General features: G+C 41.9%; 1 protein-coding gene across 24 annotated transcripts in view; it reads left to right on the forward strand.

Annotated features, from left to right (window-relative positions):
- MADD (MAP kinase activating death domain) overlaps positions 1-13,474 on the forward strand; it is a 174,555-nt gene that overhangs the window by 33,960 nt on the left and 127,121 nt on the right. For all 24 annotated transcript variants that reach the window (XM_089675779.1, XM_089675785.1, XM_089675775.1 and 21 more), the window contains one exon: positions 1,890-2,444. In XM_089675779.1, coding sequence (XP_089531905.1) covers positions 1,890-2,444 — 555 coding nt within the window. The remainder of the gene's footprint in view (positions 1-1,889; positions 2,445-13,474) is intronic.

Genomic DNA, 13,474 nt, shown 5'->3' on the forward strand with positions numbered 1-13,474 from the left:
GCCAGGAAATGTGCTAGATTACCATTTCATCAGTTTTCATATTGTGGTTTTTCATATGCACTAGAGTATAGCTAGGTGGGGTTAACACCAGACAGAGCCTTGGTCAAAAGACCTGAATGCACAATATCCCACCAATGTAGAAAATGTGCCATCAGTATAAAAATATATTCAAAGCCATAAATATAATAACAGAATAGTTATTGAAAGAAAACCACTGAATAAACACCCAGCCGACCTGTTGGTACCAGCCATGTAAAAAAATAACTGTGCTTTCCCGAGATTCATAATATTGTAACTTGCATAAAAAATATAGAAGACATAATTCAAAAATATTTTTTCCAAGTGATCAATATAAAGAGTGACCGTCCACAGTGACAGTGAAAAGTCCAAATAAATAATCCACATTAAGTGATTGGCAATCTTTTCCTTGATACATTGCTGTGTCAACCACCACCAGGCGTGCACGCTCCACTCCACACGTTGAGCTATGTGATGCAGCTCAATCCAGATCCTTATTCCTCCACGTGTCAGGGCTGGTGGGGATCTTCTCCAGCAGGTATCTGGCTAGGGGGTGTGCTCAAATATAAAAGAAAAGGGTTTCTCATAGTGCAACCAATTTTATTAATCCAACAGATAAATGAATATTAAAACCGCACTTTCATACGGCCTCAGGGCTAAGAACCCTCAAAGCATATCCACACAGAGGAAAACAAAAATGGCAGTGATCGTCGCTGTACCGGAAATTACGTCGAAAAAAATGTGTATGACTTGCGAGCCAAACTATATATTCAATAAAGTGTTTCTATAGATCGCCAACATTTAACACATAACTCAAACTGTGCAACCTAATAATACATTTATAAATGTAGCGCTCCTTAAATATATTAATTCATACTTGTGATTTGTGATAAACACATAACATAATCAAACCATACTTTTATAGATGAAACAATTATAGTGACATGATTTCAATAAATGTCCAAATACAAAAAAACATGATTATTGCTTTGCTCTAAAAAATATATAGTCCCATCACTCAATAAGTGATCCAAAAATCGTGACGTGGTGACTTATTAATCATGAAATAGTGACTTTCCGTGATCCTCCAACCAGTAAGATTGTGCGCTCACCTCCTTCTATGCCTAAAAGGCTACACACGCTTGTGGTTCACACAACCTGGAACCTGCTGGAACAGCTGTAGCATATCATGGATGTGTGATCTTTCCTATGGATACCTCGGTAAGCCCCTTATTAGCTGGATATCTCTACGTCACCACGCTTCCGTCCAAATTTGATGGCACATTTTCTACATTGGTGGGATATTGTATATTTTTGAGCAAGGCTCTGTTGGGTGTTTACCATTTCATCAGTTTTCATATTCTGCTATATGCTCGCTATAGGACATTATTATTGTGACAAATTCATAAAGAAATACCTCCATATCAGTGCTATGGAATGTGGCGGTAAATAGAAGTGCTTCCATGTTGGAGTAAATTGTCAATTTTGTCTTATGTGTAATTGTGTCATATCTTTGAGACAATTCTGCATAAATTCTGCATTTGTCTTTAGGTTCCTCTGACACTAATAATTGATATATTTCCATTACTGTTTCAATTTCTCCAAATAATTTCTCTGCCTGTAAAACTCCGCCACTTCACAGGAGAGATGCGTACGTAAGAGTTGCGACAGATTCATATACACCTTACTGACACATGCATGAATCCACCATTTGTCACACTACATGAGACAGATTTCTACTTTTTATGAATTCCATTCATTTTTTTCTAACTTCGTCCCCTCACCTTTTCTCACCCCACCAATGCTTCCTGTATTTTTCATGGTATCATTTCTGTTTTTGTGAACAAAGTCTTTTTCTCCTCACATCACAGGCAGCCAAGCAGTGACAGCATTGCTCAGACTCCGGAATTGCTCCGCAGGTACCCCCTAGAAGACTACCATGAGTTTCCTTTGCCTCCTGATGTGGTATTCTTCTGCCAGCCGGAAGGATGTCTCAGTGTTAGACAGAAGCGTATGAGCTTACGAGATGACACTTCCTTTGTCTTCACGCTTACTGATAAAGACAGTGGAGTTATCCGCTACGGCATATGCGTCAACTTTTACCGCTCCTTTCAGAAACGCATTCCAAAAGACAAAAGCCGCAAGCAGCCCAAGCCAGCTTCAGAGAATGGTTCTGAGGGCTCTGATGGAGGCCACCCTTTACAGGCAGAGTCTGCATCAGATATCAATCACTCTCCTCACCAAAAACGGCTGTCTAAAGGGACCCAGCGCTCTCGGAACAGCACCCTGACATCTCTTTGCATCATAAGTCACTATCCATTCTTCTCCACATTCCGGGAATGTCTCTACACCCTCAAGCGGTTGGTGGACTGCTGCAGTGATAGACTGGTCAGCAAGAAGGCTGGAATATCTAAGGGTGTCCAAAGGTAAGCAAGAACCAGGCATCTTAACCCCATGTGTGGTGTCACAAATATTATTCTTACAAGCTGAGTGAGTAGTGCTAGGAAACCGATTTGTAAACTTGTGAAAAGTATTCGTAGATTACTGTAAATGCCCATCTAGCTTTCCTTTTTTAACCAGGGCAGTGACAGATCTGAGCTTTGCTTGTGTTCATCCAAAAGTGCAGTGTTTCCCCAAACCTGCCCTTCATCAATGGTCTATGTTTTCCAGAGTTGATATGACATTTTGTTCATCTGACAAATTCAAATCCACTAGTGTTGCCAGTTTAAGGCGATGGTAAACCGTTTTTTTATTTTTTTTTATTTTTTATCTTCTACCTACAGGTAATCCTATAATAAGGCTTACCTGTAGGTACAGTAAATATATCCTAAACCTGCATTGTTTTATGAGATATTCCCATGTGTAGCAGCCGGTGACGTCACCAGCGCTTATACAATGCGCTCTCAATGGACAGCATGCTTTGATATATCAAAATCCACAAAATAAACACTAGAATATTATTTTTTATTTACAAATGTACGAAAACGCTTACCTGCACAGACGTTTTTGCTGTCACTGGCTCCAGTTTTTAAGCAATGCTTCCCCAATCTCTAACCAGGAGGTGCAAACTGATGATCACATGATGACCCTCTGGGACTATATGTACCTTCATCCCTGTTGCCATGCCTCATCCTCCTGGAGTTGATAGGGAATGGGGGTCTGACCAACTGTTCTGTATCCTCAGTCTGAATCTGAGGATCTGCCACTGACTGTAGCTGCGGCTGGGTAAAATCTTCTAGCAGGCCAGATATTTGGAGAATCCTACATTAGAGGATTAGTATCACTCAGAAAAGTGGTATTTAAACCATCTATTCATTTAACCCAATGTCCGACAGTACCTTGAAAAAGTCTTCATACCCCTTGAAATTTCCCACATTTTGTCATGTATTTTATTGGGATTTTATGTGATAGACCAACACAAAGTGGCACATAATTGTGAAGTGGAAGGGAAATGATAAATGGTTTTCAAAATGTTTTTCAAATAAATATCTGAAAAGTGTGGCAGCATTTGTGTTCAGCCCCCCTGAGTCAATACTTTGTAGGACCACCTTTTTCTGCAATTGCAGCTGAAAGTCTTTCTGGGGATGTCTCTACCAGCTTTGCACATCTAGAGAGGGACATTTCTGCCCATTCTCCTTTACAAAATAGCTCAAGCTCTGTCAGATTCGATGGAGAGCGTCTATGAACAGCAATTTTCAAGGCTTGCCACAGATTCTCAATTAGATTCAAGTCTGGACTTAGAATGGCCCAGTCAAACACATGAATATGCTTTCATCTAAACCATTCCATTGTAGCTCTGGCTGGAGATGTTTCGGTTTGTCATCCTGCTGGAAGGTGAACCTCCACCTCAGTCTCAAGTCTTTTGTAGACTCTAACAGGTTTTGTTCTAAGATTGCCCTGTATTTGGCTCCATCCATCTTCCCATCAACTCTGACCAGCTTCCCTGTCCCTGCTGAAGAAAAGCATTCCCACAACATGATGCTGCCACCATCATGTTTCACAGTGGGGATGGTGTGTTCAGGGTGATGTGCAATGCTGGTTTTCTGCCACACGTAGTGTTTTGCTTTTAGGCCAAAAAGTTCTATTTTGGTCTCCTCTGACCAGAGCACCTTCTTCTACATGTTTGCTGTGTCCCCCACATGGCTTCTCGCAAAGGGGACTACTTATGGCTTTTTCTCAACAATGACTTTCTTCTTGACACTCTTCCATAAAGGCCAGATTTGTGGAGTGCATGACTAATAGTTGTAATGTGGACAGATTCTTCCACCTAAGCTGTGGATCTCTGCAGCTCCTCCAGCATTACCATGGGCCTCTTGGCTGCTTCTCTGAGTAATGCCCTTTTGTTCAGCCTGTCAGTTTAGGTGGACGGCCATGTCTTGGTAGGTTTGCAGTTGTGCCATACTCTTTCCATTTTCGGATGATGGATTGAGCAATGCTCCGAGATGTTCAAAGCTTGAGATTTTTATATAACCTAATCCTGCTTTAATCATCTCCACAACTTTATCCCTAACCTGTTTGGTGTGTTCCTTGGCCTTCATGATGCTGTTTACTCACTAATGTTCTCTAACAAACCTCTGAGGGCTTTACAGAACAGCTGTATTTATACTGAGATTAAATTACACACAGGTGGCCTAGATTTTAGTTAGGGGTATCCGAGTAAAGGGGGCTGAATAAAAATGCACGCCACACTTTTTTCAGATATTTATTTGTAAAAAATGTTGAAAACCATTTATCATTTTCCTTCCACTTCACAATTATGTGCCACTTTGTGTTGGTCTTATCACATAAAATCCCAATAAAATATGTTTACGTTTTTGTTGTAACACGACAAAATGTGGAAAATTTCAAGAGGTATGAACACCTTTTCAAGACACTGTAAATAACATTGGCAGTTTATACGTATTAGTTCTTGTAGCTCCCAAGCAATTGGCGAGTTGCCATTTCTCTAGGGGAATGTAGGTACAACGCGGGATACATTATGTAGTACAATTGCGACCATTTTTTTTTTTTTTCTTTTTAAATTCATTTTGCAGTGACAGGTCCCTCCAGTCATTAGGTGGGGGAGGGGGTCTGTTTTTTATTGTATTGCCATTTTCAGCTCCAGAGCATGATGCCGTTAGCCAGCTAGTTGGGAGAAGAATATAAAAATTGCAATGAATCATTGCCACAGCCAGTTCAGCAATATTCTCATTTTCTGACCAGCATAGCCTGTGGCTTGATCTGTGCAATAAATAAGATGGGGAATTACAGAAGTAACTGGAAAATCTACAATTTCTGGGGAAATTGTGTGAAGTGTTCTTGCCTCCAACACTAACCAAGTGATTGATGAAATGTAAACAGTGCACATGGCAAGCTTGAAGAAATGCATTTGAACTTTTATTTTGCAGCTCACACTGTAGCTTTGGTCACTCTGCTTCCTGGTGACTCCCCTTCGGTTGCTATGGCAACTCACTCAGTCAGAACAAGCTGAGAGGGGCTTTTATAAACAAACTGCTCCAACTTGCTCACTTCACTGGCGGTTGCCATCTTCAAACGGTTGTAGTTTTAAAAGTATAAATCCTACAGCAAAGAGCTTTATATTGTGAGACTCACAAGACCCAGACCTAAATGTTGATGTATAGTATGTCTCTGAAATATTAAAAATGAAGGCACAGTCGTAGTTTAGAAATGGCCCTTCAAATTTCAGGTGGCTGCGAGTGAAGTTTCAATGAAAGTCAATGGGCGGCGTGAGTTGCAAACAAATGGTCATATTGTGAAAACTATCAGGAGTATGGCTTAGCCGTGGACATTTTTAGTGACAGCAGGGACAGCTGAACGTTTTGATATAAGATTTGTGTAGGTGGGCTTGAAAATGAGGGAGTGATGGCAGTTTAGAAATCATGTCCTGATTTTTCCTTCCACACTCTAGCTTTTGTCAGCTCCCACTCTAGTTGCGCCATTCATTTCTATGGGAAAATTTCACCACAAAAAAACGCGATATTTCGTGAACCATTCGGCGAAACGTTCCACAAAGTAACAACGCACCAATCGGGAACAATCCGCACGTTTCCGTATATTACTGTCTATGTAGTGTAAGAACTGTGGGAGGAGTTAGGGTGGCTATAATAATAAGAACCTATATGTGAGATAACAGGGGAGGGGTCTGCAATGCAAAAACACCTAAAAAAGAGAGGCAGGGAACAACGCTCAACTTCCAAGTGTTCTGGAATGGGGCTCAGAGAAGTTTGTATTGCCCGCCCTCAGTGTCACTGAACTTCTCTGTGACATCCTCTTTGTCAGTATCATTGAACTTCCCCAGAGAGATCCTCATTGTCCGTATCACTGAACTCCCCCTGAGCGATCCTTTATGTATCACTCCTGTCAGTAATCACTGAACTTCTTTCAGAGAGATCCTCCATCAGTATCAATGAACTTCCCCTCAGAGGAATCTTCACATCAGTGTCACTGATTCAGTCCCAGAGAGATCCTTCACTTGGTGTCCGTTGAGCTTTCCCAACCTCTCCATCTGCTCCAGTAAGCTTCGAGTCTTTTTAAACCGCCCGAACTACCAAAATATCAACCTATGGAGAGTCAAATTTGAATTTAACATTAAAATCTTTCTTTTGGCTTGTATGTTCACTTCCAAATATTTCTGGCTCTATAAACCATCTAAAAATACAAATAATTCAGATTTCACCAATCCTGAGGTGGCAAAACCCATTTCCCAGAATCCTTTGCAAAGATATGCAAATGAGCAAGTTCAGCCAGTAACATTCAAATCATACCTGTGCTGATAACTGTCACCAGTGTGCCTATGGGAGCTCTCAACTGACTTTTCATGCCATAGCTGGACACAGGAGCAGGACCACGGCAACCGCCTGTAAAATGACAGCTTTCCTATAAAGGTTGGGGGGGGGGGTATTCTGCTGTAACAAAGCCTTCATTTTTCCTTCATGTAATCCTCCCAGCACTTTATGTGGCAATTTAAGTGTCTGCTGCAGCCTCTCCATGTATACAAGTGTAGAATCGAAATTCAAGAAACCTCAAGGTGGTAATGTTGTGTTATTACCCCCTTCCTGCCCCCCGGGCACTTCTACCCCCTTCCTGCCCCCCGGGCACTTCTACCCCCTTCCTGTCCAGGCCAATTTCCAGCTTTTCAGCGCTGTTGCACTTTGAATGACAATTGCGCAGTCATACAACACCGTACCCATATGAAATTTTTATCATTTTTTTGTGACAAATAGAGCTTTATTTTGGTGGTATTTAATCACCTCGGGGTTTTTTATTTTTTCTTAAACCAAAAACCACTGAAAATGTTGAAAAAAAAATGTTTTTTCTTAGTTTTTGTTATAAAATTTTGTAAATAAGTGATTTTTCGCCTTCACTGATGTGCACTAATGAGGCTGCACTGATGGGCACTGATGAGGAGGCACTGGTAGGTGGCACTGACTGGCACTGATGGTTAATATGGATTTGGATTTTTCCAAATTCTAACCGTTATGCTGGTCATTCACAGTTTGAATTTTGGGAAATTCCTGCTTAATGGGTTGAACTTTGGGATAAGCACACATTTAGATTTACTAAAACTGGCGCACTTACAATCTGGTGGCGCTGTGCATGGCAGCCAATCAGCTTGTTCAGTTAAGCTTTGACAATAAGGCTCCATGTAGACGGGGAATTTGGAAAACTCTTCTGAACGATGGAAACTGACTGCTGGAAAACGTAGGTTAAAAAACGTCTGTTAGCTGCGTTTGCATACCGCGTTTGTGCGTTTTTTTAAGATAACTTCAGGAGACCTTCCAAAATGCCCAGAATGCACTGAAAAATAGTCAAAAATTAACTATTTCAAACATTTTAGGAGAAATAGAGAGAGCAGAAGCAGAGAGTGTAGTATGTGTTGAGATGACCTGTCTTTTCTGGTTGTCTTCACTATGGAACCCATCATGAGCATAATGCAGCGCATTCTACCATTTTTTTCCTTCACGCAAAACCTGGAACTGACTGCGCTGGTGTACCGAGTCCATTTGAATACATGGAACTGACTGCGCTGGTGTACCGAGTCCATTTGAATACATGGAACTGACTGCGCTGGTGTACCGGGTCAATTTGAATACATGGAAAACACTTTGCATGCATTTCTGATGATGAAAAAAGGCTCTGGGCAGCATCTGGTCATGGAACAGTTAAAAAAAACGCTTCTAAATGCAAACGCGGTTAAATGCGTTTACATACGTTTACAAGCATTTGGCATTTGAAATGCTGATAAAATCTACTCCTGAACACAAGTTTGGTGCATTCAAAAAAACAACTGTAAACTCAACTGCCTGTAAACAACATAGTGTACATGGACACATAGGAGAACATGAGGGAGAGTTCAGGGGCTGCTGAAAAAAATGCAGAAAAGTTCCTAAACGTGAGTTTATCAGCCGCAGTGTACATGAACCCTAAAACCTGGAAGCTGATTGGTTACTATGCAGAGCTGCAGCAGATTTTGCACTCTCCAGTTTTAGTAAATAGCCCCATTGTCCACAGGAGCCATGCAATTTGTGTTTGAATCTTGGTGTGCGAAGGCCTTTGGTGCGCTCAGAGTAGATTTACATCGTGTATGGCCAGGAATATATTTAAATGAGTTTTTGGTACTTGGAGTTCAGCTTTAGTCCTCCTGCACACGGGATGTTTTTACAGCGGCTGTTTTTGGCATTTGACATTTTTTTCTACAGCCAGTAAACCCCCCGGCATGTTCTCCTATGTGTCCATCCCCGGCATGTTATCCTATGTGTCCATCCCCGGCATGTTATCCTATGTGTCCATCCCCGGCATGTTATCCTATGTGTCCATCCCCGGCATGTTATCCTATGTGTCCATCCCCGTCGCGTTATCCTATGTGTCCATCCCCGTCGCGTTATCCTATGTGTCCATCCCCGGCGTGTTCTCCTATGTGTCCATCCCCGGCGTGTTCTCCTATGTGTCCATCCCCGGCGTGTTCTCCTATGTGTCCATCCCCGGCGTGTTCTCCTATGTGTCCATCCCCGGCGTGTTCTCCTATGTGTCCATCCCCGGCGTGTTCTCCTATGTGTCCATCCCCGGCGTGTTCTCCTATGTGTCCATCCCCGGCGTGTTCTCCTATGTGTCCATACACACATAGACTGTAATAAACGTTTTGTTTTGGCTGGAAAAAAAACCCAGGACTAGTGGGTTTCTAGAGAAGATTTTTAGCTGTAAAAATGCTCTAAATGCTGAAAAATGTGGCAAAACGCGGTAAACTGCCGCAAACTGGTGTTTTTTTGGACTTTTTTGACCCCCCCAAAATTTTTTTTTTTTAAAAAATGCAAATGTGGCAAAACTCCGCTAAATGCTAATGCAAAAATGCTTAAAAAAGCTACAACTGGAGTGGGCGGAGTAACTGGGTGGAGTGGGCGGAGTAACTGGGTGGAGTGGGCGGAGTAACTGGGTGGAGTGGGCGGAGTAACTGGGAAAAGGTTGGACTGGGCAGAGTAACTGTGTGGAGTGGGCGGAGTGAGTAAAGATAGTGAACATTACACTAACCAATTGATCAAATTTAAAAAGTGCCCATGGAAAGCTTGATAGAGTGAGAAATGCATTTCAACTTTTATTTTTCAGCTCACACTCTCGCTTTTGTCACTCTGCTGCCTGATCACACACCTGGGTTCCTATGGCAACTCACTCTACAGCAAGGGCAGAGAAGAGCGGTTAAAAACAAACTGCTCCAACTTGCTCACTTCACTGGCGGTTGCCATCTTCAAACGGTTGTAGTTTAAAAAATATAAATCCTACACTGAAGAGCTTTAAATTGTGAGAATCACAAGACCCAGACCTACATTTTGATGTATGTGTGTATGTCTCTGAAATATTACAAATGAAGGCACAGTCGCAGTTTAGAATTTGCCCTTCAAATTTGAGGTGGCTAGAGTGGAGTTTCAATGAATGTCAATGGGCGGCGTGAGCTGCAAACAAATGGTCATATTGTGAAAACTATCAGGACTAGGGCTTAGCCGTTTAGTGGCACCAGGGATAGCTAAACGTTTTGATATAAGATTTGTGTAGGTGGGCTTGGAAATGAGGGAGTGATGGCAGTTTACAAATCATGTCCTGATTTTTCAGCTCACACTCTAGTTTTGAACATTCCGCCATTCATTCCTATGGGACCAATTTCACCACAAAAACGCCGATATTTCGTGAACCATTCAGCGAAACGTTCCACAAAGTAATAGCACACCAATGGGGAACAATCCACACGTTTCGGTATATTACTGTCTATGTAGTGTAAAATCTGTGGGAGGAGTTAGGGTGCTAAAATTGGCTATAATAATAAGAATAAGAATATATATGTGAGACTAGAAAATCTACAATTTCTGGGGAAATTGTGTAAAGTGTTCTTGCTGCAACCTTTACCAAATGATTGATGAAATGTAAGCAGTGCACATTGCAAGCCTGATAGTGAGAAATGCATTTCAGCTTGTATTTTGAAGCTCACAGTCCAGCCTGGTGAGTCATCTGCCTCTTGAGTGACCTTTGGTTGCTGCACCTGGAGAGGGCGGAGTAGGCTCACTGTGCTGAGACAGCTGGGTTGCTATGACAACTCACTCTGAGAGGAATGTCAGCATGTCTGTTCTAAACAGGCTTTTCAAACTTGCCAAGTTCACTGGCGATTGCCATCTTCAAACGCTTGTAGTTTTAAAAGTATAAATGCTACCGTGAAAAGGTTTATATTGTGACAATCACAAGAAACAGACCTACATTTTGATGTATAGTATGTATGATAAAAAATGAAGGCACAGTCGCAGTTTAAAAACGTCCCTTAAAATTTCTGGTGTCTAGAGTGGAGTTTCAATGAAAGTCAATGGGAGGGGTGAGGTGCAAACAAATGGTCATATTGTGAAAACTATCAGGAGTATGTCCTAGCCGTGAACATTTTTAGTGACAGCAGGGTTAGCTGAACGTTTTGATATAAGATATGTGTAGGTGGGCTTGAAAATGACAGAGTGATGGCAGTATTCCTCAATAGTCACAAAGGATACAAATTCACTTTGTGTGCACCAAATGCCTTTGCAAACTTGGGTATTACCTTGTAAAAGTAGCAGTGACATCACTAGGCTGTACATGAGCAGAGCTGTGCCAGATGTCCAGCAGGCCCCACCCACTGAAGACCCCCTGAAGTAGGGGGTGGAGGCGAGACCAGTCACCCTGCACAAGGAGAGGGCAGCGGTGACTGGTCTTTATTACAGAAAGCTCCTGCAAAGAGGTGAAGTTTCACACTGCATTACTGCACAGATCTGGAAGAAATACACAAAGAATTGAGGAGGAATACACATGACTCTGGTAATTGGACAATATTTGGTTATCCCAGGGTTTGGCTTTCACCCCCCCCCCCCCCCCTCCCGGTATCTTCATTGGGGACATTTATCTCCCTTTCTTTTTCAGTGAAACTTTCCTGCTCAGTGGGGGCTGCTGACTTTTAATTTTTTTTTTTTCCATAGGGGTTTATGTAGGTTTTTGTTTTTTTTTTTCTAAGGGCAAAGATAGCCATAAAGTTATGACTTTGTTTGCTGCGTTTGGCTTTTAACTGCCTCCCACCCGCCATATAGTAATATGACGGACGCAAGGTGGTTCTCTCGTTCTAGCAGGATGTCATATAACGTCCTCCCATTCTAACCACGCATGCGCGGCTCACGGAGTGCGCACCGCGGCGATCGGTTTTGCGCTGTGTCCCTTGGACACAGCGGATCACCGATCCACGGAAAGAGCCGAACATGTCGGCTCAGTCATCTGATCAGCTGTGTCCAATCACAGCTGATCACATGTAAACAGGGAAATGCCGGTTATCGGCATTTCTCTCCCCACGAGCTGTCACGCTGACAGCTCATGAGGAGAGCCGGTAATCGGCATTCCTCGGAGGGGAAATGTACACTGATTATCAGAGCACTGATGATCTGTGTAGCCCCAGCAGTGCCTGCTCTCAGTGCTTATCCATGCCACCTGCCAGTGCTCATCAGTGCCACATCAATGCCACATATCAGTGCCTTTCAGTGTCACCCGTCAGTGCCACCTATCAGTGTGCATCAGTGCCACCTATCCGTGCCATATGAGTGCTTCCTTTCAGTGTCCATCAGTGCAGCCCATCAGTGCCCATCAATGCAGCCTCATTAGCGCACATCAGTAAAGGAGAAAAAGGGATATAAATGCCTTCTAGGCTTGTGGTTACAAGTCCAGTCCAAATTAAATGCAAAGTAACCTATGCTTCCATCAGCAACAGCAGGATTTATTTTCCCCTTTTGTGAGATCTGAAAATGTGTTAATGTGATTCTTATTTATTTCAGGTACTTATACAGCGCCATCAATTTACACAGCGCTTTACATATATATTGTACATTCACATCAGTCCCTAACCCTCAAGGGGCGTACAATCTAAAGTCCCTAACTCACATTCATACATACACATACTAGGGACAATTTAGACAGGATCCAATTAACTTACCAGCATGTCTTTGGAGTGTGGGAGGAAACCGGAGTACCCAGAAGAAACCCACGCAGGCACAGGGAGAACATGCAAATTGCAGGCAGGTGGTGCCGTGGTTGGGATTCAAACCAAGGACCCGAGTACTGCCAGGCGGAAGTGCTAACTATTTAGCCACTGTGCTGCCCTATTCTTGCTTGGTGATGTATTCAAGCCACTGAAAGTACAGCTGATTTGTTTTTGTTTAAGCTTTCTAGGCGAATGTCTTGGTATTTTCTGCATTAGTTGATTAGATGTGAAGAGCAGTGATGTTTAACCACTTCCAGTCCGGACACTTTTACCCCCTTCCTGTCCAGGCCAATTTTCAGCTTTCATCACTATCACACTTTGAATGACAATTGCGCGGTCATGCAACACTGTACCCATATGAATTTTTTAGCATTTTTTTTTTATACAGATAAAGCTTTTTTTGTAAATGTAAAATTAAAAAGTCCAAACATTTTGAAAAAAAGTGTTTTTCTTGGAATAAATTTTGCCCAAGATTTATGATGAAATACTATTTGCAAAATTTTATATTTATATTTTTAGTAAAAAAAATTAACCCAAATTAGTTTATAACCAAAAATTATAATTTTTAAACATTTTTTTTTTTTTACATTTTCTTATATTTATATATATATATATATATTATATATATATATATATATATATATATATATATATATATATATATATATATATATATATATATATATATATATGTGTGAATGTATGACTCTGCATGTGTTCACTGATTGGGCAATCAGTGATCACATGATCGGGACCTCGTACAGAGGTACCGTCCAACGAATGGTGTTCCACTGTGTCCAGAGGACACAGCGGGCACCGGATCGCAGTGCTGCGTGCTCCCAGGGAGCATGCACAAGCAGGGTGCGGGGAGGCCTTTTATATACCACAGCCGGACGGGAGGTGGTTAAAGCAGAAAAGAAATCCTCCTTTGCA

Source organism: Staurois parvus, unplaced genomic scaffold (assembly GCF_062004578.1).
Source record: "Staurois parvus isolate SC_StPar_1 unplaced genomic scaffold, SC_StPar_1.0 ptg000159l, whole genome shotgun sequence".
NCBI classification, from domain to species: domain Eukaryota; kingdom Metazoa; phylum Chordata; class Amphibia; order Anura; family Ranidae; genus Staurois; species Staurois parvus.